At 42.8% G+C, this 25467-nt stretch overlaps 1 protein-coding gene across 1 annotated transcript; it reads right to left on the bottom strand.

Annotated features, from left to right (window-relative positions):
* On the bottom strand, positions 1–25467 carry SRD5A2 (steroid 5 alpha-reductase 2). The gene is made up of 5 exons (XM_065679061.1): positions 25072–25467; positions 4386–4549; positions 1899–2000; positions 929–1079; positions 1–340 (listed from the first exon to the last, which is right to left on the bottom strand). The coding sequence occupies exons 1-5, from the start codon at positions 25353–25355 to the stop codon at positions 274–276; spliced, it is 768 nt and encodes a 255-aa protein (XP_065535133.1). The 5' UTR covers positions 25356–25467; the 3' UTR covers positions 1–273.

Genomic DNA, 25467 nt, shown 5'->3' with positions numbered 1-25467 from the left:
TGCTTTTTTTCTGATGTCAGTGCAGTTATATATCCATTTTCTATAGGCAGAACTCTACTGAAAACAAACATGTTGTCTGGGGAGTCCCTTTGCCCACAACTATTTGCAATTTCCCCTGTAACTAAAAACATAAACTTCAGTTCCAAATTACCTTCTTGTCTGTTACAAACCCAGGTTATCATTTGTACAATTAATTATAATCAGACCTAACATTAAAACTAGGAATTGAAAAAAGCCCTATAAAAACAGAAAACAGAGTCCATGTTTTCATCATTAAAAAACAAAAGGAATCAAGGCTTTCCTTGATTTTGGATAGTCCGTAAATGTCTTGAGATAGTACCTGAAAGAAAATAAGCAAAAGAGTGAACCTACATACATACAAGAAAACTGCACAGTTTCAATACAGCTCAGCTGAGGAACCTTAAAACTCCTCCAAACTGCCTTGCTTTGAAATCTCTGTGTGTTGCTCTGCAAAAGAGGGTTCCAAAAGTATTTACACCAGGTTATTTAGCTGAGTGGAAGCTGATAATACTGTTAAGGTTCTATCATCAGACCTAAAGTAGAAACCTTAGGAATTCAAAGCAGAGAACCATATCTACTCCAAAAGACTGCAAAGGTTTCAAGGAAACCCTTAGAAAAGGTTCACATTTACAAGGCTCAGTAAAAAGGGGTTTCAACATGGGGCTTCAATGGTGATGTAATTTATGTCAGATTAAATGATGATCAGGCCCACTTGACTCAACAGAAGCTCCAGCCCACTGCCTTACTTTCACTCAGTCACGAACAAGCCAATATACTTCTTGTACATACTATTAAATTTCATTTTTATCTATCTTGAACACTGGCCCTGCTCCTCTGCTCCTCACTGGAATTTTGCAATCTGAACCCCAAGAGCAAGCAACAGTATATGGAAGGAACAATTTGATACCTGTGATGGTGATAAGCACGTGGCCCGATGCAACAAAGAGTAAAAAAGGCAAAGGCAAAGGCTGGTAAGGACCAGGTTGCTATGGCAAAACCAAACCATTCCACAATTTCTCCAAAGTAGTTGGCTCCAGAAACATAGGTGAACAGTCCCCCTGCATCAACAGAAAAAATATGTAATTTTTACAGTCGTCTCAGGCACATGGAAAGCTGTTTCCCATAAAGCCAGCAGCAGAATATGCTGCCTTTCTTTACGCAGAGCACATAACAGCAGCCTACACCCACTGCCCTGAAACTAGTGGAATCGTGCCAAAGGAGGGTCTTGTACAAGACTCTTGTACCAGAATCAAAGGTGATTCTAACCAAAAGGTTTCCAGCACTTTCACAGTAATCTATTTTCACTTGAAAGAAAGGGCTTAGGAAAGCCCATGATTACATTTGAATTTAAATTAGTAACATTAGTCAGCTGTCTTCAGGCCTGGGTTCACTGGCCTGGCCCACAGCCACTCTTCCTCACCACGCCCCACTTTGAAGGAGATGGAAAGGAAATTCTGCCCCTTGCACTCTCAGTGTTGGTTTTTTTCTCCTAATGATTACACTTTGAATCTCTCTTTTGCAATGTAAGAAGTCCAGTGCTTCTTCTTCCTGGGCACGGAGAAGAATATTTCCTTCTGTGCAGCCTGCTTTTACAAGGCTAACATCCTCTATGTCCCACTTAAATCTTCTTTAAATTACCCAGCCCATTTCCTAAAACCTCTCCAAACAGCTTGTGTGTTCTACATACTCTTGTTTGCTTCTTGCTGACTGTCTGCAGGCAGCTCATGCTTGTCCCTGCAGCTCAGAGGGGCACCTGAAGCAAGTACTTGTGCGATACTGGCATCTTTGATATTGTCACCTTGCTGTGAGTTCAGTCAGAAAACATTGTCTGTCCTGCTGCCCTACTTTCTCCAAAGGGGTGGGGGTTGAGAATATACCTTGAGGAATCTTGTAAGTGACTTCCCCGGGTTTCCTCAGCTGGCGCAGCAGGAGATCACTGTGAATGTTGATTCCCATTCCCAGCAGAAATAAGAGGAGGCCTGAGAAACAAACAAGAAATGGACTAGAAAGACAGCTCTGCCTAGTTATTCCTACTCAAGCACATACGTGAGGTTTATCTTTGGAGAAGGCACATAGGGGACCTAATGTGAGGTGGGTGGATGCTTTCTCAAATCTAAAGATGCTCTGCTACTGAGAAGGCTGCAACTGAACAGGAGAAGCATAGGTGACTGGTGACAAATAACCCTATATCACTGTGTCAGTTGTGGGATCATAGTCCTCTGAGATCACCTGCACTGGATAACTTCAGTGTGGAGAGCAAATGATGACCATCCTGAGCACACTGTTTTGTTGGAGAGATCACAGAATCACAGAATGGTTTGGGCTAGAACAGACCGTAAAGATCATCTGGCTCCAGTCCCACTGCTATGGGCAGGGACAACTTCCACTAGACAAGGTTGCTCAAAGCCCCATCCAACCTGGCCTTGAACACTGCCAGGGATGGGGTAGCCACAGCTTCTCTGGGCAACCTGTGCCAGTGTCTCGCCACCCTCATGATGAAGAACTTCTTCCTAATGTCTAATCTAAACCTACCCTCTTTCAGTTTAAAGCCATATCCCCTTGTCCTGTCACTACTTGCTGTTATAAAAAGTCCCTCTCCAGCATTCTTTTAGGCCCCCTTCAGGTAAAGGAAGGCTGCAATAACGTCACCCTGAGCCTTCTTTTCTCCAGGCTGAACAACCCCAGCTCTCCCAGCCTTTCTTCATAGGAGAGGTGCTCCAGCCCTCTGGTCACCTTCATGGCCCCCTGGACTCACTCCAACAAGTCCATGTCCTTCTTACGTTGGGGGCCCCAGAGCTGAACGCAGTACCAGACCAGAGCACTTTCAGGTGGTGTGAGAAAAAGCTGAACTTCCCAGTTGGCCATAGTCACCCTTTATTGAACGTCAAGCTAGGGTACAAAGTACCCAAGTGTCACTAATGGCTGATGGCAGCCAGCCAGGGCTGTGGACATTACTGCAGAGTGATGACTGAGCTGTAGGCAAGTACCATACCTCTCATTTTACAGCTGAGGAAAGAGGAGCACAGAGAACACAAACTTATGCAGCACATCACCAGAGCCAGGGAGGCAGCCTGTACCTCAGTGCAGCTCAGTCCACTGACAGTGAGGCTGCTTGGACAGAGTGATGGACATCACATGGAGCAGTTACTTAAGGATACTGACAGGTTCTGGCCAGAAAGCTGTCAGTATGGCCAGTTTAGCTGAAAACCTAGAGGTATTTTATTGAGAAACCCTGCAGGTGACGTGCCCTACATTTCATGCCATATTAGACGCTGGGAAAACCCCTCTGATGATGACTGGGAAACAAGGAAAAAAATAGATGCATTGTGAGCTACTAAGTAGAGAAAAAGACTAAGTGCTGATAAAACCTCAACCCTTCAGGTAGCAACAGAAAGTTGGTAAGAGTCTGTAGAGGAAGAACATAGTTTGGTTTTTATTTTTTATTTCAAGTACTAATAATGTTGATTTTTTTTCTTCATTAAATAAATGTTTTATTTATCATGCAAATTATGTGATGTGGATATGAGAGCTGTTACTAATCAGTGTCCAGGATTTTTAATATGTAATGCTGTCTGAAAAGACTGAACTTGCATTGACAGTCTGAAACAGGGGGCAAAAATTACCTTGGTTATTTTGTACTTCTCATATCCAAAACATTTCCTCAGGCCTTCATTCTAATCTTAATTTCTATGTGTGGATTTAAAACCCATCCTCTCTGCAGCACTTGATGTACAATACCACCTAGCTGTTTTTGCTCAGTTATTCTTTCAGGGATTTTACAGGGTGAAATTCAGCTAGGCTATTAAGTTGCAGAATGGAAAGGAACCATATTAACACACAGACTGTGCATGATCTCTAATCTTCCCGTATGCCTTATACGACAAAAAAGAGCTCTTTGTCTCTAAAGCCTTATTTATGCTGGGGTTTTGCCCTTCTTTTCTCTCTTAGAGTAGCTGCATCAAGTGCAAAGCTCCCTGTTGGGGAAGAGAAAGGCAGTTTGTGCTTGCACACAGCCGCTGCTGGGTGGACACTTCTAGTTGAGCAAGGGCATGTCCCTATGCAGCTGAGGCCTGAGATTGCATCTCCATAGCCTATAGCAGTGGGAGGCTCTGGAGTGGTGTCAGTAAAACAAGGTTGGTGATTTGAGACTAACACATAACATTGTACCCCTTCAAAGGTGACCACCTAGCAGAAAAAGAAAGAATTGCACATTTATTTCTTCTGCCTCGGCCAGCAGGCTGGTGTTATGCTGATTTCCATCACAACTGATTTGATTCACATGTGCAATGAAGATTAGGATGTAATTCAAAATGTTTGCAAATTGCTTGGAGATTAGATCCTGGGAATCCTGCAGCTGTAATTACCTGATGTAAATCTGATGTCAGTGTACCAGTCATTTGGATATTCAGCGCAGTAAATCAGGTAGTACCCCTGGAGGAAGCCATTATAGATACAGAATAACGTGCCAAAGAAAAGCAATTGCAGTGGGAAAGGTCTGCCTCTAGTGAAGAAGGGGTAAATAAATGTCCTAAGGTAGATAAGAAAACAAAGTCAGCATGTTACTTATCATAACATTGCATTTGCAATTTATCTTCTGTAAGTAAAAAACCTATTAACAAAACACAAAATATGAAAAAGCTTAATAAAGATTAAAAAATGGAACAACTGCAACAAAGTAAGATCAGCAACTAGTGGGAACAAGAAATACTGCAGATACCAATGTTTTTCTGGTCCTTCAGGACTGCACACAAGGTGAGAGGCTAGAATTCTCATCCAGATTCACTACCACCTCAGGAATGTCTCTCTGCCTTCCTTTTCTCTTACTGGTAAATTGAGGAACTTGTGCCCACAAACAGCATTTTCTTTTGAAGACCTTGCTGTAATGTGCCAGACTGAGCAAAGGATGTTGTGGAGGCACATAGACACACTAATGTTCAAACTAAAGTAGTGAGAGGCAGTACCAGTTGCAATATTGATTCCTCAAATGAGCATCACTATGCCACAAGCACTGTGGAGGAGCTCTGTTATGCAGAATATATTCCTGATCCCTCTACAAGGACCAGTTCCTTAGAGCTTTAAGCCATAATGGCAGATGGAGTTGAAGGCAATGCTGAGATCCCTCTGGCCCTCTCATTCCCAGCAGTATAGTGCCTGAGCTGTAATGCCCTTTCCAGAGTCTTCTGCTCCACTCAGAGACTTCTGCACATCTCCAAAATATAGCATCTCTGCTGAGACACTTTGATGCAGAGGCAGAGCAATGTTGTTGGCAGCTTGGGGGAGCTACTCTGCCTCCAGTCCCTGCCTCTCCTCCATGCTTTCAAACTTTTGCTTAAAATGAGAAGAGCTAAAGCCCTAAGTTTAATATACAAACCACCAAGATTTCCATGCAGCTCTGGCACCTAAGACTTCCTTGGACAAAAGCAGTGCTAACACTGGCATTAATGTGTGTAGGAGCAAATAATTTGTGCTTGTATAGTTTTAATTTCCATATATCTTTGGTTCAAGGGGCTGCATCTCTCTTGATACTTTGGACACTTTGGACAACCCATATCATCCTTAGGAGAGTGAAATGGAGAGTTACATTCATATGTGTTAGGTATTTTCTTACCTGTCCAATTAGATTCTGTATGTGGTAAAATCTACACTCTCAATCTCTTTCTTTTGCCCTCTTGGACTTCAGATGGTGCCCATCATACCAGTATGTAGGTATTGTTGGTAAGTAATCCACATCCCGGGTTGCCAATACCAACTTAAGCAAGCTGAGGCACAGAATGTCATAGCACTATAAATTCAGATTAAATCATACTAAGCATGTCTGAAAGTGAGTATGCAGAGTACAAGCACCAACGTGTTAATATATTCCCTGCCTTCCAAAGCAAGGTGAAGCAGATTTCCAGCAAATAAGACAGTTGTGGTATAGAAGTGCTGAATGTTTCTAAATATTGTGAAATCTAAGGTGTATGGAAAATATTTTTCAGACAGTGGTATCACATTTATCATATTTATTACAATGTGGAAAGCAATGCTCTTTGGAATAATGTTACCATTAATCGTTGGTTTGCCCTTTGGGAATGGGATGCTGGAGGTACAAGTAGCACGTTTAGCAATCCGACCTGCCTGCTGAAGTAATATTGACAAATTGGTCTTGAACAGCGATGAGAAAAAGTAGGAAACTTGCAAATGGAAACTCAGGGGAAGCAAAGTGTATAGAAGAGAGGATGATATCAACCCACACAAAGTGAGTTTAGTAGGGGAATTTATACAACAGATCGGAGTGGGATTTGCACTGCTTTATCCTTTGTCAAAACCAGTCATGTTTGAGAGTTTCTTTTTTTTGCTGATGCAACAGAAGCTTCTAGCATGAGCTGGTATTTCTCAGCTCCCAGCAAAGTTGATTGTTGCCATGGTGCTTCTCGATGCTGTTGTTACAGGAGAAATGCTATAAGCCCTTGAAAAGTGACTTACCCTGCAGTAAAAGGAGGGCAAAAATCAGCCATAGATCTCTCTATCTACCATGGGTGCAGTGGAAGCAGGACAGAAAGACCTGCATGCAAATTGCAAGTGCAGTCGCCGGGAGTCAGGAGACATCAGCTTTTTTGCTGATGAGGGAGGGAGTGAAATCCTGGCATCACTGAAATCCCGCTCACAGCAGTTTGAAAATCCAAGTCAGGATTTCATCCAAGAATCTTTGTTGAGGAGCAGCTCCTCCAAGGAAATCTCCTTGAGTCTGTAAATCAAGAGGCCAGATTCAGTTCTCTGTATCTGAACAACGCCCTAAGCCTTTAATACAGCACTTGTCAGCTTGTACTACATAGGTACTTGAGGGTGCACAAACTTCCTGATGGGTCTTGAAAAAGCAGCAGAGATAGAGTGGGGACATATAATAGGTTCCATGGAAGAGTCTGCATCTCTGCTGGAATTATTTTGCAGTGTGAAAATCAAAGGGGAACTAACAGCCACTATTTTAGAGTAACAGAACAAAACCTGGCCTTTTGGATTTAGACCAATGAAAAATTTGACCTTTTTCTTTCAGTGCACTATTGATGACTAATCCTTTATTCTTTTATTATCTTTACTGGCCAAAGGCACTGCATCTGACTAAAGTATTGGCAACAGCTTCTTTTTAAATGAGTGAATAATAAATTATGCGTCTTCTTCTCCGTCATTTATTTTCCAGAAGAACAGGTTTTGAAGAGAAAATCATTTGACATTGCATCAAACTTCATCATAAAGGAATTAGTCCAGCTCTTTGAAAACTCCAGAGACCCTCACCCAAATGGGGGGGAACGATAGGTTTGCTCTTCTTTTCACAGAAGGTGGAAATCTTTTCATTAATGTTTCCATAATCCACTAGGAGTGGGCTCTCAGTCCTCCTCCAACAGCTTGTTAAATGGAGATGCTTATGCGCTGCCATGTCTTTTCCTCTCCTGAGTCCAGATGCAGTAGCAGCTCATGGTTTCTCATCTGGAAACTCATGGTGTTTCCAGTGCTCATGAGGTGTTTTACACTTGGGGCAATTGGGTCAAGGGTTCAGGGCTGGCAGCTAGGAATGGGGGGCACCTGACTCCCTCCGCCCTGTGCGTTCCCAGCCTGTATCTGCTGCTGTATCTGCCCATCTAGCCCTCTGCCACCAGGCCCTCTCCTGAGTCCAACTGAGATGAGCTAGGGTCCAGGAATCAGATACATTGCAAAGGTGGGTAAGGCTGATGTGGTGCCTTTCCCTTTGTAGGCAGGTGCTGGCCATAACCCAGCTTGTCTTATCCACACTGGGGCACTATCTGAATGCCCTGGCCCATTCCATGACCCTCGCCAGCTCCCAGAAGAGAGTTATGGACTTCTTCTGACCAGGGCTGCTCAGAGTCCCTGCAGAGATTTTCTGGCTCCCCTTGGAGGATGGGTGTCAGGGCAAGCTGAATGTTTCCTGAGAACCATTTCCACATGGTCTGGACCATGTTCCAGTTCCTTGCTTGTCCCACGAGACATATCAAAGGTGAGGAAAGCTGATGGTCCAAGTGAGACGAGGCAGCCAGGTCCCCATGAGGGTGATACCTTCAGGGCTGTTGCAGCTCGCTCATACAATGAGGTCTCTCCACAGCCAACTAGGGCCATGCATTGGAAAGCACTGCACTAAGTTGTGGGTATAGGCACAATGGTTGCAGGGGTCAAGCAGGGAAGCAAGCTGTGTCCCTCCAACAGCAGAGAGATACCCTGCTACATCAAGAGCATATGTTGCAATCCCTTTAATCCCTCCCTGAAAACCCCTTGCTGAGGAGCTGTCTGCAATTCTCACTGCTTTATTGGTACTTTCTCAACCAAGGTCCTCTCTAAGTCAGAGGACACCTCTCTAGACTCTTCGCTGCAGCTCCCTTCTTAGGGGGATGCTTTCAGTTTTCTTGGTTTGTACAAGTATCTGTACCCCAGGTAATAAGTGAAACAATGTGATTTGTGTCACACTGACTACAGACCAGTCAGACCTGGAAGGACTTCCCTGATACGAACAGTGGAGTTCCTTTCGGTCTGTCTTGTGCACATGTTGAAGACTGGTGTCCAAACCTGGCGAGATTGCACCGACCTCACACCACTTTTAATTGCACCTACAATTAACAGCATAGGAGTCTTTGCCATAGGTTATTGAAATCACACTGCTGGGGAGCTGCTGGCACTGCTGGCATACCTGACCACTTGGATGAAGGCTCAAGATGTTCACCGACAAGATGGGCTTCTACCTGTGGTATCTGTGATGTCCTGCACCAAGCCCCTAATTATTCTGGAGACATGAATGTCAAATGATGTGTCCCAAAAGTATCTGCTGCTGAAGAATCTGCACTAAATCCTGCACATACTTTCTCTCTTCGAGCCCAATCCTGTCAGTTATTTGTGGATTGCACTCTGAGGTAATTTTTAACTTTTACTATTTTTGAGTTGTGTTACACTGATTCTCATTGAATGCTTATAGGGGAGGACTGTCAAGTATATTCTTCATGTATAGTCAACATCAGGGCACAATCTGGCTCCTAATTTTCCTGTGCCAAATTCAATTTTTTTCAGTTATCCCTCACTGGGTTTAAACAAGTGTAACAGTTAAAATGTCCGTTCCAAGCAGCAGGCAATTCTGCTATCAGTTCAAAGGGAAAGTAATACAAAATGCCCCAAAATACTTTCAAAAGTGAAACAAAGCATTTTAAATCCTCCCTCATCATGACTTGTACATATGCCCCCGCATCACGAACCACGGTAGGGCCTCCTCAACCCTCATATTCCTTTCCTTAAACATCCTATGCTGAGATGCTTTGCCCTTCCCCACTTACTCTTGTGGACTCTCCAGTAATCCCAAAAGGTCAACAAACTAGGAATATTTAAACACGGAAAGCAAGTGGGTTATTAGCAGCGATTTGTACTGTGCTGGGTGGATCATGTCCCTTTTGCTAAAAACATGTGCATAGCAAGACATGCTCTGGCACAGCCTGAGGAACGACAACCTGAGCTACAACCCAGGTCACATGCATTGCAGCAATGCTGGCAGGCAGGATTGTTGGACTGGCAGTTATGCCTCTGGCAATGCCCACTGCACCTACAGGACAGAGGGCAGATGTCCTGACTGCAGTATTGCAGTTATACTCCATGCAAAGAAGGCTGTAAGTTCAGGAGCTGGGATTCTTTTCTGGAGCTGATGCCTAGCTGCCTGTGGAGCCCATGAGTGCAGAGGGTGTGCAGCGGCTGTGTGTGCCATCAGGTGAATGCCAGTGGCAGGCAAGCCTTCCTTGCCAGGGCAGGGGGCTGCTCTGTGCCTCAGTCCTGCACCACTGGGACTGTGTGAAACCAAAAGATAATGTAACTACTTGCTGGTCCACAGCCCAGATTGTAAACTCATCTTAAATCGTTGTCCAGTGGCTGTGATGGGAACAAAAGAACTCCCTTTTGATGTTAATCATGCAGATTTATGTATCCATTTATGACTAACACAGAGTTGAAAATAGCTCTCCTTTCCAAGCCACATGCAAAATATCTTATTTCTGTGTTCCTCCAGAGATCTTTGGACAAACTTTTGATGCCTATAATGTAAGGAGCAAGAAAGACAGACATGTTACTTAAAAGCTTACAATTCCTCTGTATAAAACAATAGTAAACCTGTCATGTCAGGTCCATTTCTGAGTATTCTGTCTAATCAATCTACAATCTACAGGTTGCTCAGTCTACAGTCGTTGGGCTGTTTGTGTCTCACTTATGAAACTCATCCAATCTGAAGCCTGTTCACAGGGACACCCTTTCTTTATGGCTTCTCAGGTTTGGGGTTGAATGAAGACTTCTGGCAAGAGCAGACTCATCTTACGTGGGCAAGAGATGCAGGTACACATCAGATCAAGGGATGGGGGAAGGAGTGAGGAAACCATAAGACAGATGGCACCGCACATGGGTTTGGGGAGTTCTTGAGAAGAAGGGCAATAGAAAGCAGAAAGTCTGGGCAGCACTGATTTAAGGCAAAGATAGCAGAAATGCAGTAAGATTCAGTGGCAAAATAAGAGGTATGAAAGAGACTGCCATACTGAACCATTGAGGCTGCTGAATTTGGACTGGAGATTAATAAGAACAGACATATTAGAGATAAAATGATAAACTCTCTAGAGCAGATAAGAATTGCTTAACACCAGCATTTACAAGCAAAGTTCCAGAGTGATACTCACTGTCCCAGGAAGGCTGAAAGCATGGATGACAGCACTTGAAGAAGCCAACTTCATCAAAGACTGACAGTCAAAGGGAATCAGCAACTGGACCTGACTTCTGGCCAGACAGTTAAATACAAACTTCAGGTTGAATCCTTGGTGCTAGGTCAGAAAAGCTCGGTGTCTTACAACTACATTTGAATTAAGTGTCATTATAGGAAAAAAAATTACAAATATTTGTAAAAGCATGTATATCTGATGTGAATGGCTAAACATAAAATGCTGCTTCTGTATTACTGTTGATCATTGCTGAAAAAAATCAAGGTGTATTTAACCTTGGATAAATTTAAGGAATCTGGGCTCTGTAATGCTCAGTTCCAACTCTATAAACACCTAAAATCAGTCATTCTGAACATGTACCACTAGTCAGTAGTGCCTCATTGATTGCTATAAAGTTTAGGCATGCAATGCAGTTAGCAAATTAGGAAAGGCAAATACAGTTTAGGGATGAAACCCAATCCTTTTCACATTGAATACAGAAATTATTAGATATGCTCTGCTTACTAAAATACAAGTGGTTGAAAAAAGGGAAGGAGAAGAAAAGAAACAGGACCTAAGAAAGAGTATTTGGTTTTAATTAGTAAAGAACTGTGTAGGCTTGATTCCAGGACAAAAATTTTTGCTCTTCTAAATTCAATACAACAGCAGCCAGTTTTCAAAAGTATTCTGCAAGTTTGTTTATAAATTATTTCCTTAATTCTCTTGGTTTTCTTCTATTATTTCTGAAAATGTCACTGGAAAAATCTGGTATCTCTCAGTCGTTACCAGCATCTGTTTAGAAACAACAAAAGATAATTCTTCCTTATCACTGGTAAAAAAACATTAAGTTGTGAAATGCATTGTTCTATGGCTTATCAGGTATAGGAACAAAACCCTATACTTATGTTATTATGCTTGTTTTAACGGGAAACCAAGACCAGAATTGCTGGGTTTGATGCATCAGCAAGTCACAATCCCTCAGCAAATTATGCTCTGTATATATTTTTATTGGTATATTTGTTTCTCAAATGTTTCCATTTTGGTGTACGAACACCAAATAGGTTTTAGATACCCTTAATTACAAAATGTTAATTTATTTATATTTGCTATTAGCTAATCACTTGTTTCTTCCCTTTTGTTTGCAATGTGGAAACGAGATCTGAATGAGAGCTGAAATAAACATTAGGAAAAATTGATTGGAAGTCCAAGGCAAGTGAAGCAAGATCCTAGAACCAGCTGTTAATATCTTTCTCATCATCACCTGCCAAACTGAGCAAATTTGTTTGAAAGTTGGGGTTTTGTTTTTAAGATGTCTTCCTCTTTGATAGCCAAAGAAGGTAAAGTGAAGCTAATAGAGCAAAGGAAATGTGTCCTCTGTGCCAGTTCCTGTTGAAATCAGTACCATCCCCTACGGACCCACAGTTTGTCCTCAGACACTCAAGAGCCAAGTACCAGAGATCAGGGTATATGGCATGATGGACTTTTTGTCCAAAAAGCCAAATGCTAACAGTTGTAACGCATTGTAACGCCCAGTTGGCTGGGTGTCCTATATATATACAAGAGCAGGAGGCAGGACTCATTTCTATATTTAACTTAGATAATCCTATTTTCTCGAAATAGTTCTGTTGAGTGAAGGAATTGACAAAAATTGTATATGTTATAGGAGAGGGATGGTAGCAGTAGCAAGTGCCCCATGTCTTGAACTTAGTAGATTCTTTGTCTCACATGTCAATTTTCAAAGTAACTTGGGGTTTCCTGGTTTAGAGAATGTTATTTTTTGTGGCTGCAAAATTGACTGATAAATTAAACCAAGGGATAGTTAACAATTTTTCACTATTAAACAAGAAGGATACTTTGAGAGAGGTTCTGCAAAAGACTCCTCTGGTACTACTCAGGGGGTTTTCATAAATTCTGTACCTCTTGGGGAAAAAAAATATTCCTACTGTTTGTGGCTGGCATAGCTCTGGAAGATGCACACCAAGAATGAGGGCTAGAGTTTACAATAATCTTGAAGTAGTGGTTTCATAGTTTTAAAACAGTATATTTGATTCAGTAAAGACAATGGCAAAATACTACACTTAGGTAAGACTGACTAAATGTGAAAGACAAGCTGGAGAACAGGTTCGACAGTAGATGGAGTGCTGATAGATGGTAAACTGAGCATGAGCTAATGATGTCAGGTTGTTGTGGAAAAGGCAAATGTTAAAATGTAATGTGAAAACAGGAGTGCTGGCAGAGACACCTGAAGTAGTCTTTCCCTTTGCGTGGAGTTAATAGGAACCTGAATCATACTTTGTCCAGCTGAACTCTGCACTCTACAAAAGGACAAAGAAAAAGTGGAAGCAGCCCAGAAAAACACAATTGTGGTCTAGGAAATATGATATGTAGAAACAGTCAGGGTTTTTTAAACTAAGAAGAAGCCAGAGGAAGACATTATAACAATGTTCACCTGTATAAAAAGTTGCTGCAAAGAAGAAAGGAGTAAAACATTCTTCTTGTCTACCAGGAACACAATAAGAAGTAACGGATCTAAACGGCTGTATAGAAAATGCGTATATACAGGATGTATAGAAATTAGAGAAGGACAGAGAAGCACAAGAACATACTAACTGAAGGGCTGGAGGATTCTCCATCAATGTCAATCGTTAAGGACAGGCCAGACAAACGTCCATCAAGAATGAGAAGAAACTTTGAGGACTGTATGTGGCCAGGAATTGTCTGGGAATGGAAACTTGGAGCAATCTTGGTGAAAGAGGGGCTCTGAAAAGAAGCCAGAGTGCGAGGATGAGTTCTAGAATTAGCTGAGCAAGAAAACTAGTACAAGCAAAACCTTCCATTCAGGCTGCAGACTGAACTCAATGGCAGGCCAGCTACCTCAGTCAAAACCCTAACGAAACTTGGTCCAGATTTATATTTGTATGAGGATTAGAGGGCAGGACAAGGGTCAGCATGACTAGATGGACTACGATGATGAAAACCACGTAGATCTCACAGTACTACGTGATTACCTCTACTACTTGATAGCATCTAAAGGGCAGTAGTAGTTAGAGATTATGCTTGTTGTTTTATCTAAGCAGTGGTGTGTCAAAGGCTTAGCCAGCCAAAGCATATATTTTAGCAAGGTATCTCACTCTTTTCTTCTCCAGAAATAACTACTTGATATTTATGAAGACAGATCACTTTGTTCCTATTGCTAAACTGTGGGTGTCTGCCAAAAGCATGAAATGTGTGCCAGAATAACTTAAACAGACACTATGCTATGCACTTTGAAAAGCTCATTGCTCCACTGGAGCAGAGAGTTCAGAGTTCACAGAGGCTGAGAGTGTGTGCAGAACAAAAGGACACATCTACATGAAAAATGATACAAAATCTACAGATGAAAAATCTGTGCTCTTACAACTGCGCTTACAAGAGAAAGAGTAATTATTTTCCATAAGTGGTCCACATGGAGCTGAGAAAATGACCAAAGGAAGCCAGACATTTGGTGAACTACACCTCTCCAAAGCTAAACCTTGGTCAGTCTGTATCCAACCACATGCACTAGACTCCAGAGCTGCAACTAGTGTTGCAAGATATGTTGGTAGAAGTCTTTAAAATACTCTTAACTGGCTTTTTCCACTCTAGTGATTCCTTCTTTTCGTCTTTTATGCCAAAACTCTTGCTCTGTCTCCATTTTGCTCTTACCGCCTTCCTGACTTTGCCCTTTCTTTGTCTTTCCTTCGTCCTTCCTCTGTCAGATTCTTGCCTCTTTCACAGCTCTTCATTCAACATCTCTTCATGTGGGGTTTTTTTCCAATTAGGAGTTGTCCTTCTTGCTGTGTCAGTATTAAAAGTGTCAGTATTAAAGTGTCTCTTGATACCTGGATACTGACGTCTCACATCATCTCCTTTTCCCTTCCATTTCTTCTCACTTCTGCCCTAGCTGTTTTTTAACAGCTCTCTTGTGCTATTGTACTCAAGTGCTTAATTCTCTTGTGCCACTTGTGCTCTTGTGTCCTGTGCTACTTTCACCTGATCTTTTTATGTCTTCCCACCTTCTAGCCCTAACTGTAAGCCTCACAGGGGTTCTTTTATTTGTCTGCATTAGAAACAACTTGTATTTTCCTAATCCACACTGCCAGGACTCGGAGACCACTTCTCCCCTCTTGAGTACCCTTCCAGCCAGAAATGCATGAAAAGTCCTGCTCTGCCCCTATAGTGCTGGCCTAGACAATATTTGGCTGGGTTGCAGGCTTGCACATTGTGGTTCTTCTTATACCCTCAGATGAACCAGAAGAACTGTTCTGCACAGGCAGACTCTAAAAATGTTAATTGACAAACTTGATGTTTGCACAGATACAGACGCATTTCTTAGAAACAACTTTGCCAAGTTTAAATTGCTTTTCCTGGGAGCAGCCAGAGACTCGTGTCTACACTTTAGTAACCTTAACACAGGCCAAGTTTGAAAACATAAACACTTTAATCATTCTTATTTTAAGAAAAGGTTTAAAAGAGAGGCAAAGAAACACGAGGAACTCAATAGCATGCTGTAAATACAAGGGGCTTTTCCTCACCTTCATTGTTCTCAGAAGCAGCAAAAGTTTTACAGATGCACATGCATGTCCTGCCCAGACGTGTGGCAGGAGTGACTGGAAGTTTTGCTTAGGACCATACAGTTCAGAGGTATTTTCATGTGCATCTCTACCACGAGACCATGCCAATGTGACTAGACTGCTTGAGTAGCCCAGCTAGCTTATTCAGACTTCTTCTCTTTAGCCTTCCTGCCCACTGCAAATGATGACAGGAAGGCCTAAATCAAGGGGATCCTGGGAAAGCCACCCAGCCTATGTTTACCAGTATGTCAGAGTGCTACAGGTCATCACTCTGCCCTGGGATCTGCTCCGCCATAGTTGTGCTTGGGAATTTATTTGTCCCTTAACATCCCTGATAGGCAAACCCTCTTTCTGTAGTAGGCAACAAATCTTTTTGCAGACATCCTTGATACGGTGACATTTTCCCAAGACAGTTCTGCAAGGCAGTCTGCCAGCATGGAAACTGACAGATTAAGTTGGTGAACTCCAGCACAGTCATAAGCAAAATGTTATATTACATACAGCAAGAGCTGACTGTGGGCGTTGCTACTCTGTTAGATGTTCGTAAAGAGTAATTGCATGTTTATAAAGAGTAATTAAGAAAGAGGACTTAAAAAACAATTTCCTTCAAATATGACCTTTTGTCATTGTTATTGCAGTTCACATTTTGACTCACCTTTCTAGGAATGGGGAAACTTTCTGCCCATCCTTAAGTATTAATAGAGTAGCAATTGGTGTTTCAAAAGTTCACAGCCAGATAAGATTTAGCTGAGTCTTAAAATTAATTTGGATCTACAGAAAAATATATGTATTTTTTTACTTATCTTACTTTTCTCATCTTTCTGCACAGAATGTTTTAATCCACTTTTAGTATCTATTTTTTCCCCCCAAATAATTTCATTGATATTATATCTATGAGATGTCCAAAAAGTAATTACAATGTCACTGAGTGGTCAGCAAAGATTAACACAGTTCTTATGTTCAGATGGGTTTAGGTGTACCTTAATTTACCTGATCAAATTCAGCAAGAATCACCCTACTGATTAATTCACCTGTGCATTTAAATCAACATCTTGATGGAGAGAAGGACACTTCAAGGTGTGTTCTTCAGTTACTGTTCGAAAGTATTACTTTAGCATAATTCTTCCTTATCATAATTCTTCTTGACCAAAATGACTTTTTGAAGGAGATAGCAAGAATATAACTTAAACCAAGGGAAATAGGTACAGTGTCTATGGTGGGCATTTATTTATAATCATACTACTAGGAGGTCATTTCACAAATTTTCACTCTTAACTGAGCTCCGCAAAACTGGGAAATTACTTGAGTGTGTAAGCTTTGAGTGCACAAAGGGGCTTGTGGAGATTTATCGTTTTGTCAAACTGTATTGATTGGCTCATGAAAAAAGTGCTGCCTCCCACATAGGGAAAGCCTCTCATATAGAAAGAAATCAAAAAAATAGATTTGTGGACCTTGAAATATATGTGGTCCATAATAAATTTCCAACTGTGCATATGGAATGAACCTTGACACTTTTGCCTTGCTTTCTATTTCCCACTTAAATGAGCAGCCCCAGTAAGGAAGAACTACAGATATCCCATAATTAAAATAAGTAATTTCCTTGTTTGGTAAAAGCATTACTATTTTTAAGTACAAGCACTTACTGAAACTCCAGTATATAATTTCATCTTATTCTTCTCTCAGTACAGCCCTTTATAACCCTGCATTTCCAATATCAACAGCAAGAATTTGGTAATGCAATTCTAGATCTTTATGTCCTCATCACTCTTATCAAGGGTCTGTGGAGCTCAGTGCTCAGAATGCATCTTCCAATAAGGCTTTGAACTCCCAGGATATCAAGGACTGTAACTTCTCTTTGGGCCCAAACCTCACACAAGTGAGATCAGAGTGGCCTACTTGTACCCTTGTGACAGCCCTGTGGCTGGGACTTCAGATCTCTGCCATTTGAACCGCTTTCTACAGAGCAGCTGGGACTGAGCACCCACCAAGCCACCATGTATTTATCAGATAAAAGAAAAAATGTTGTGGACATGCTTTGAGATGAGGAAAAACAATAGGTTTTTGTAATGTTAGCCCACTTTCCGATGGGAAAAGAACACATAGACAGGATTATCTGTGCTAATAGGAAGGTAAATAGGTAGTGTTCTATTTTGAGAGCATAATTAGCAAGATATTTAATGATGGTAGGGAAGACCACAAAGAAGCAAACTCCATACCAGCACAGGGTACATGAAGGAATCTGGTTAGGGTTTATTGCAAGGCACTAAGGTGAATTAAAAGAGAGAATAGGATTTGTTACTTGTCAAGTACCTGTATGTTGTGTACTGGGAGATTAATAATAGAGGTTTCATGAGGCCAGTAATACAAGTGTCTTTAGTTACTGACACTATATGACAAAAGAATATAATAACTATTTCTGTAGGGGAAAAAATCATCTCTGGGTTGAATCTGGTGGTTATCATAGGATCTGATTATATTCATTAGTACCAAGGAGAGTACCACTTAGAAATACATGGATATACTTCAAACTTAACCTGATCTCTCTGTTTATTGACTTCATGTTTCAAAAAACATAACTAAAACCTCTTGTGAACTAATACAAAACACCTCTAAAACTTCTGAACAAATTGCTCATTTGGGGCCTACATTGTCTGCATTTCCCTGGGGGCTTGAGCTCCTTTTCTCGCTGATGTAAGAAAACGAACAAACCACCCAACCTACTTAATTTTCTTACAAGCAGGCTTACATTACCTGCCCTAAAAAATGACCAGCATGTCCAGGTAAATGCTGCACTTGCCTGACTAACCAGGCAGCACAGGTAGGCTTAAAAAGGGACTTCATGAACCCCATTCTGCAGAGCCTGGGGAGATGCAGAGTCGCCTCCTTTCTTCCCCTGACATAGTTTCAGAGAGAGGGGAACTGGCCAAAAGAAGTGTAAAACACTCACACAGGGATATTGCTTTAAAATGCTCCTGGCTTCCCATTCTTTTGCAGTAAAAGTCTGCTTTTTGGAAAGATGCCCATTGGTAGAAAACCAAGTACAGGCACATCAAATGGGCCACCTGCAACCAAAGGAGTCTGGGAATCCAGCTTTGTCTGAAAAAGCAGCCTACTCAGTGTCTGTCAGATTCACCTGAGTGCATGTCAGGAATGAAAATAGCAGGGGTTTTTAATATACTCTAACAGAGTAAAAGATTAGGGTTTTGATTGGAAACAAAGTTGCAAGAGAAGTAAACAAATAGCTAAATGTAATGGCAGTAGGTGGCATCTGGAACTGAAACGCCTCTTTAAACTGCTGGTGCCTTAGCTATTACTGACAGCAGCAAGGGGGGCGGAATGCAGCACCCTGTCTTCTAGACCAGTACCTTCAGGATTAGCTCTGTAGCTCAGGGAGATGAGCCCTTCCCCCCTGCCCCTATGCATGGTGGCGTCTCTTCTGCTCCTTCACCACTCTTTCACTTCTAAGGGGAATACAACATTAAGGTTTACATGGAATTTGATTACAATACCTTCCTCTCATCACCTCATATTTTGTTTACCGCCTTTGGTTTTCGAAGCTGGACTGCAAAATTGAAATGCAGCAAACAGGCTTTTCCTCACCACCTGAGAGCTTCAGCTGGCATTCTCACTGTACTCCTTAACCAGCACAGCCCCTCCAGCAGGAAAGGCTGTATTACAAACTACATTTCAAACCAAAATACTGTGCAAGTTGTTTGTCACAAGAAATGTTCCTGTACCTACATCTTATGCTACTCATCATTTCCAGCTCATGCCCAGCTTTTCACAGAGGTTGCATTTACAGCTGGCAGGCTTGGAATTCAGTGCCTTCCTTACTTTCTTCCTCCTTTTCCTGCCTTCCCACCCCATTAGTTTTGGAGGTCCTGACATCACAGGCCCCACTTTACGGAAGTGATACAGCTATGAGCTTACTTAAAACAGGTGTTATAAATACAGATCATGTAGGATGTTTTCCTTAGCGCCATAGAGCATTTGGATTTGATTTAATTCGCACCATGCTGCGATAATACATTGCACAATGACACATGAAAAGTGGCTAACTAAGGATAGCAGAGAGGCAGGGAGTGGAACTGCCGATTCCTCGCTTCCCTTCCCGTCCCTTCAGCAGCAGCCTGCCCTCAGCCCTTCATGAAAGCCTCAGGGAAGGCACCATTTTGTGCCTGCCATAGATTGAGAGAGAAAGGCTGCTGCCTAGTGGTGGCAGTGAAAGGAGGAGGGCGAACTGCTGTCATGGACCACCACGGGCCACTGAACTGCTGCTCCTGAGCCAAGGCAGGGAGGGGGGAGGTCTCCTGGCTCCATCCACCTCCGTCTCGCATCCTCTCTGGTAGCAAACCTTTGTACTGGACTGCGCTAGGGGAGGGTTGGTACCCAGATGACCATCTCGTTTGTCTTCCAGCAGTGGGCTGGCTGGGAGAGCACCACCTGCCAGACCTGGCTCATGAGGCTCCTTTTGGCAAGCAGAGAGGTCCCACAAAGTCCTTGTCACCGAGGAGCCATCAGCAGTAACCCAGGGAGTTTCCAGGGGAGGATTAGAGTGGTTCTTACAACACTCTATCATATTCCTCAGTGATGTCACAATAAATTATTATTATTAAATCTGGCACATGGCACAAATTATAGACAACTGGTGACTATTAGTGTGGGTAGGACAGTATTACTGCACACTAAGCCCATATGAAAGCATTACTTTAAAATCTAAGAAATACAGCCATACAAACAAACCATTGCTACGCAGTGGTATATTGTAACCTTGGTTACAATCATGGTTACACCAGCTCCAGGTGCTCAAAGCAGCCTGGAAACACAGGGCTTCCAAGAGTGGCTCCAAAGCAGAAAGCACTCTTCCAGTCTGTGTAAGCATGGGAGCAGCATACAGGAACAGGAAGGTGATGTTTTCTCTAGATATGCTACTACAATTCTGGTATTGTATTCTACATCCAGTACCAATGTCTTAAATTTAAAATTGACATAGGAAAAGAGGAGAGGAAAAAAGCCACATAAATTAACTGAGGGCTGAGAGAAGAAAATACCTTGCATTGAGGGCCTTCATCTGTGGTTCAGTGACACTAAAATCTGGTTTAAGATATGTCAGATCAAATAAAAAGTGTTGCAGCTACTTGACACATGTCCAAAGGCAGCACAAATTAATTGTGCTGGTTTAAACCTGTTCCTAGAATGATGAAGAGGTAATTTTATCCTGACCAACTTCATGCTGGATGAAGTATCATGTGTCTGCATCACTCTAGCTCTATGCCAGAGCTAGTAATGTCTGTTTCCCTGTAGCTGGCGTAAATCCACCATAAAAACTATAAATTTGGAATGAACACAATATCACATGCAGTAGCTAATGCATCAGAAATATGATCACTTGCTCCTATATTATCTGGATCACACTAGTGCAGATGGAGGACCTGGCATTTCTGTAATAAGCAAATTGAAAGATGATCTGATTACTGTCTAAGTGATATCATAGCAAGAAAGTCCTAGAGGATACTAAGGAGTGCTTTAAGTTAACACAGAATGAGAACTAGGAAGCACCACTGTGAGAAAAATCAAGGCTAGTCAAATTCGAACAAGACACTTCAAACACATTGTGTAAGGGACAGTAAAGGCGTTCAGAAGGCTACACTACCAAATAAAACAGTGGATTCACCATAGAAAATGACGGATTCTTCATCTTCTGCGGTCTTCAGATCAAGACTTGAAGTTACTCTGAAATACATGCTTCAGTGACACACAAGCTACTGGGGCAGCACAGCTGGTCATAACACATAGGAAGGCAGAACAGCTAGCATAGCAGTCCTTTAAAAATCTATGTTTCTCCATTATGAACTATCTTGTCCTTCTCAGCATACCTCTAATCAAAACTTCCCCTCCACATGCATGTTTGGTATAATAGGCGAGAAAAAATTAGGAATGATAAAAGCTTCCCTGTGAAGAGAAAAAAGTCACTAATTATGCAACAATATATGAATAAACTTTTCTCTGTTCACACAAACATGAAAGAATGCTACAATACAGATGGCAGATCATCAGTAGTAAAAGTTGGAGTAGATTAACAAAACATTTATAATGAAAAGCAGAATGGGTTTTTTCACTTCAAAATTTTGAAGTTCGAAAAACTGCAGAGGCGACATCCATCAAGTAAATGTAATTTTATTATTGATCATTGTATGTTTTCCTCATTATACTTGCAGTCAAGTTTAATCATGAAAACATTTTAAACTGTTGTTAGATTATTTCTAGTACAGATAATAGGTTGAATAAATATCAAAATAAAGTCTGGCTGTTCTATCAAAGTACTAAACATCTTTTCAAACACTATATGCAGATCAAATGCCCTAGCTCAGCATGACCAGTACCTCTACTCCTAACCCCTGGTATAACCAATGTCATTTTATAAGGCAAACAGCCATAATACATAAGCAGGGTATCATCATGTATCAACACCCCCCTTCTTTCTGCTCCCTTTCCAAACTGCAATAGGACTATTCGCCCACCAGTATTGTTGCCAGGATGTGGTGGCACCCATTATGGAAGACAGAAGCATAACAGCACATCATAGAATCATAGAATCATAGAATCATTGAATCATAGAATAATTAGGGTTGGAAAGGACCTCAAGATCATCTAGTTCCAACCCCCCTGCCATGGGCAGGGACACCTCACACTAAACCATCCCACACAAGGCTTCATCCAACCTGGCCTTGAACACCGCCAGTGATGGAGCACTCACAACCTCCCTGGGCAACCCATTCCAGTGCCTCACCACCCTAACAGGAAAGAATTTCCTCCTTATATCCAATCTAAACCTCCCCTGTTTAAGTTTTAAGCCGTTACCCCTTGTACTGTCACTACAGTCCCTGACAAAGAGTCCCTCCCCAGCATCCCTATAGGCCCCCTTCAGATACTGGAAGGCTGCTATGAGGTCTCCACACACCCTTCTCTTCTCCAGGCTGAACAGCCCCCACTTCCTCAGCCTGTCTTCATACGGGAGGTGCTCCAGTCCCCTGATCATCCTCGTGGCCCTCCTCTGGACTTGTTCCAGCAGTTCCATGTCCTTTTTATGCTGAGGACACCAGAACTGCACACAATACTCCAGGTGAGGTCTCACGAGAGCAGAGTAGAGGGGCAGGATCACCTCCTTCGACCTGCTGGTCACGCTCCTTTTGATGCAGCCCAGGATACAGTATGAGAGACTGCCTGTAAAATCCAGCAGCTACAAGTGGACTTGTGTTGCTGGACAGCAAACCCTGTGATCCACTGGTGGTCAGGAATGCCTCCACCATCATTGTCTTCTTCCTCCAAGGACAGAGTGAGGAACTCAAGTTCTTTTAAGTAAAGTCTGAGCTTAGATTACCATTATTGCCATGCACTTGTTATTATTCTGCAGAGGGTTCAGGTAACTGAGAACTCCAGGTAAAGAGAAATTCTAGTTAATAAGAAAGCCATGCAAATTATTAGAAATTCTGTTTAACTTCAAGCTATGCTAATTGCTAAAAATTCTGTGTAAAAATGAGCTATGTTAATGCTAGAAATTGTAAACAACAATAAGCCATGCTCATTGTTAAAATTTTTATGTAACAATAAAGCTCCAATTATAACACAACCCTTTGGCCATTGGTTTTCTACCAAGAATCCCTCAAAGAACCTGCCTGTCCCCATAGCTTCAGGTGACACCCAGAAAACCTCCTAATTTGTGATTTTTGCTACTCTTTCACCTAATGATAGAGTACTAATAATATAACATTTCAAATATTAACTGATTCAGTAGAATCTCAGAATGGCTTCAGAAGAGGCTGCATGCTGCAACAATAATACTGGAGCAACATGTAGTGTTAGAAACAAACTTGTTTGCTATACAGACTTTGTTACAATGAGGGCTTTTGTTTTTAAAAGGCAAGGAGTATACTCCAGCCACAGATGAGAAGACCCCCCCCCCCCCAGATTATCTGAGAAATCTGTGTATGAAAACACAGTGCTTCTGCCTAAGTTGAGTAGTAATGTTGATAATGAAGCTACTGATTCAAAGGATGTACGCATACCAGCAGGGTAACATTTAGTTCAGTGATCCAGTGGTGCTCATTGATTTCTGATCAGAAATTCTTGAGAACAGCAGAATGCATTAAATTCAATTTAGTACAACTACATATAATTAATGCCTCCAGCTTTCTGTGAGCCAAATTTGTTGTAGGTGGTATCCTCCACCTACCTTAGTGCAGCAAAGAAAAGATAATGTTAGTGATAACAAATATATCCATAACACAGTGTTTTAGCACTTCAATCCGCTCTCTGTTTTAAATTTATCTACAACAGCCTACAGTTTCTATCCCTAAGCTGTCTGCAGAAATACTGCAGATGGATTTTCAATATACTGATTTTGGTTGAGTGGCAAATAACAATTTCTGATTAATTATATGAATGTTTTCTAGGAAGTGAAAATATTTATATTTTTATATAAAAATTATAGAAAGCAAAATTAGTATTAAAAATAGAATTAGGGATAAAAAATGGCAAACTAAGTCAGAAAAAGGTTTGCCTCAAAAGTTGCATAGCTCTTTAATACATAATGGCGTAAAGTAGTCACATGCACTTGCCATTTATGAAAAGCCATTTTTTTCCCCATGAACAGGAAACTAAAAGTCAAATTCGTTATGAAAGAACTCAATAGAAAATTGGATTAGAGCAGAAGACAAAATACATTCAGTTGAATACGTCAGAAGGTACGCTCTGGTGATGTACTCCAGAACCAAGTCCCACTGAGCGCAGAACCAGGTGACAAATTGCAGAGCTGTGTCACTTCAATGCTATCACCATCAGTGAGTCAAAATTACTTTTTCTTTGAGGTCCTGATTAGTGAACACAGAACTCATTAGAGTTACAGCATTCATTGACATCTGATATGACAAAGTTTCTAAAAAAGAAAAACAAAAAGATAAATCGGTACTTTGGTAGTGAAGTGAGAATGATGAATTGAGCGTAAAGAACCAACTTTCGTGTTGTGGAGCAGAAAGCCTGCATTGACTTTGCTTTTTCCTGTGCTCAGTGCACAGCAACACGGCTCACTCGGCGCTTGCTCTCTCACCGCTGTCGTGATTTTGCATTCCGGCCATCCTCACACGTGTTCTCACGGCTTGCTTTGGCGGCCGGCGCTGCGCCCGGCGCTGCCCGCGCTGCGCTCCTCTTGCCGCAATAAGCACTTTGCATGTTCCTTTGCATAACATTCGAATTAGCTTCATCCAAAACTTTGCTCCAGCTTAGCGAAACCTCATTCTATTTGTTTTCTTTGTTTGTTTGCTTGTCGTAAGAAAGATAACCCCCCAAAGCATACATCCTTCTCCCCTGCTTCCAGCATCCGAGTACCACCTGCTCCTTCCCTCTGAGGCCAGGACGGGAAGAGATGTCCACCCGACCGGCCCCTACTTTTCGATCGAAGCCCGGGGGGGCTGATGAGCTGCTCCCGCGCCCTCCCGCTGGCCATCACTCTGGGGACCCCCCGCCTCTGGCACAGAGAAGGGAGCGAGCGATGCTGCAACCGAGACCTGCGCCGACCCCACCTCCCACCCGGCCTCTGCTGCGCCCGTTCCCGCAGCTCCCCTTGCATCTTTATTTCCCCTGTTTCCCGAGGGGAGGCCGCAGCGCTTCGCGTCCGCCGCTCGCCCGCCCCGGGAGCGCTGCGGCGCCGCGGGCGGGGGGAGCCGGTGAGGGGGGTCGGAAGCGGTGCCCGGCGGCGGTACCTGTAGAAGTAGTGCCAGCAGAAGAGGCAGCACAGGAGGCGGCAGCCGAGCGGCTCGAGGCGGGGCGGGCTGCGCAGAGCCAGCAGCAGCGCGGGTACCAGGAAGGAGGGCAGCTCCTGCAGGAACCAGGCGCAGCGCGCCGGTACCCGGCCCCGCGGCCGGCACAGCCGCTCCTCGTGCTTCCCATAGCGGGACGGTACCCGGAGGTACAGCGAGAGCTGCAGCAGCGCCAGGGCGCCCAGCAGCGAGCTGAGGGCCAGCACCAGGCTGGGGAAGCACTGCATGCTCGGGGGCTGGCGGGGGCACCGAGGCGAACAGCCCTCGGCCAGCGCCAGCCCCGGCCTTATTAGAGCCGCGGCGGTCACCCCGCCCCGCCGCGCTGCCTCCCATCGCCCG

The sequence above is a fragment of the Lathamus discolor genome, chromosome 5, assembly GCF_037157495.1.
Source record: "Lathamus discolor isolate bLatDis1 chromosome 5, bLatDis1.hap1, whole genome shotgun sequence".
NCBI classification, from domain to species: Eukaryota; Metazoa; Chordata; class Aves; order Psittaciformes; family Psittacidae; genus Lathamus; species Lathamus discolor.
This window is presented reverse-complemented; position numbering and strand designations above follow the sequence as displayed.

Excerpts from the sequence above, each read along its gene's own strand:
- SRD5A2 (XM_065679061.1), bottom strand. The coding sequence starts at position 25,355 with ATGCAGTGCTTCCCCAGCCTGGTGCTGGCCCTCAGCTCGCTGCTGGGC. Across the intron at positions 1,080-1,898 it reads CACTTACAAGATTCCTCAAG|GGGGACTGTTCACCTATGTT; the intron begins GTATATTCTCAA and ends CTGTTGATGCAG. Across the intron at positions 341-928 it reads CGTGCTTATCACCATCACAG|GTACTATCTCAAGACATTTA; the intron begins GTATCAAATTGT and ends ATTTTCTTTCAG.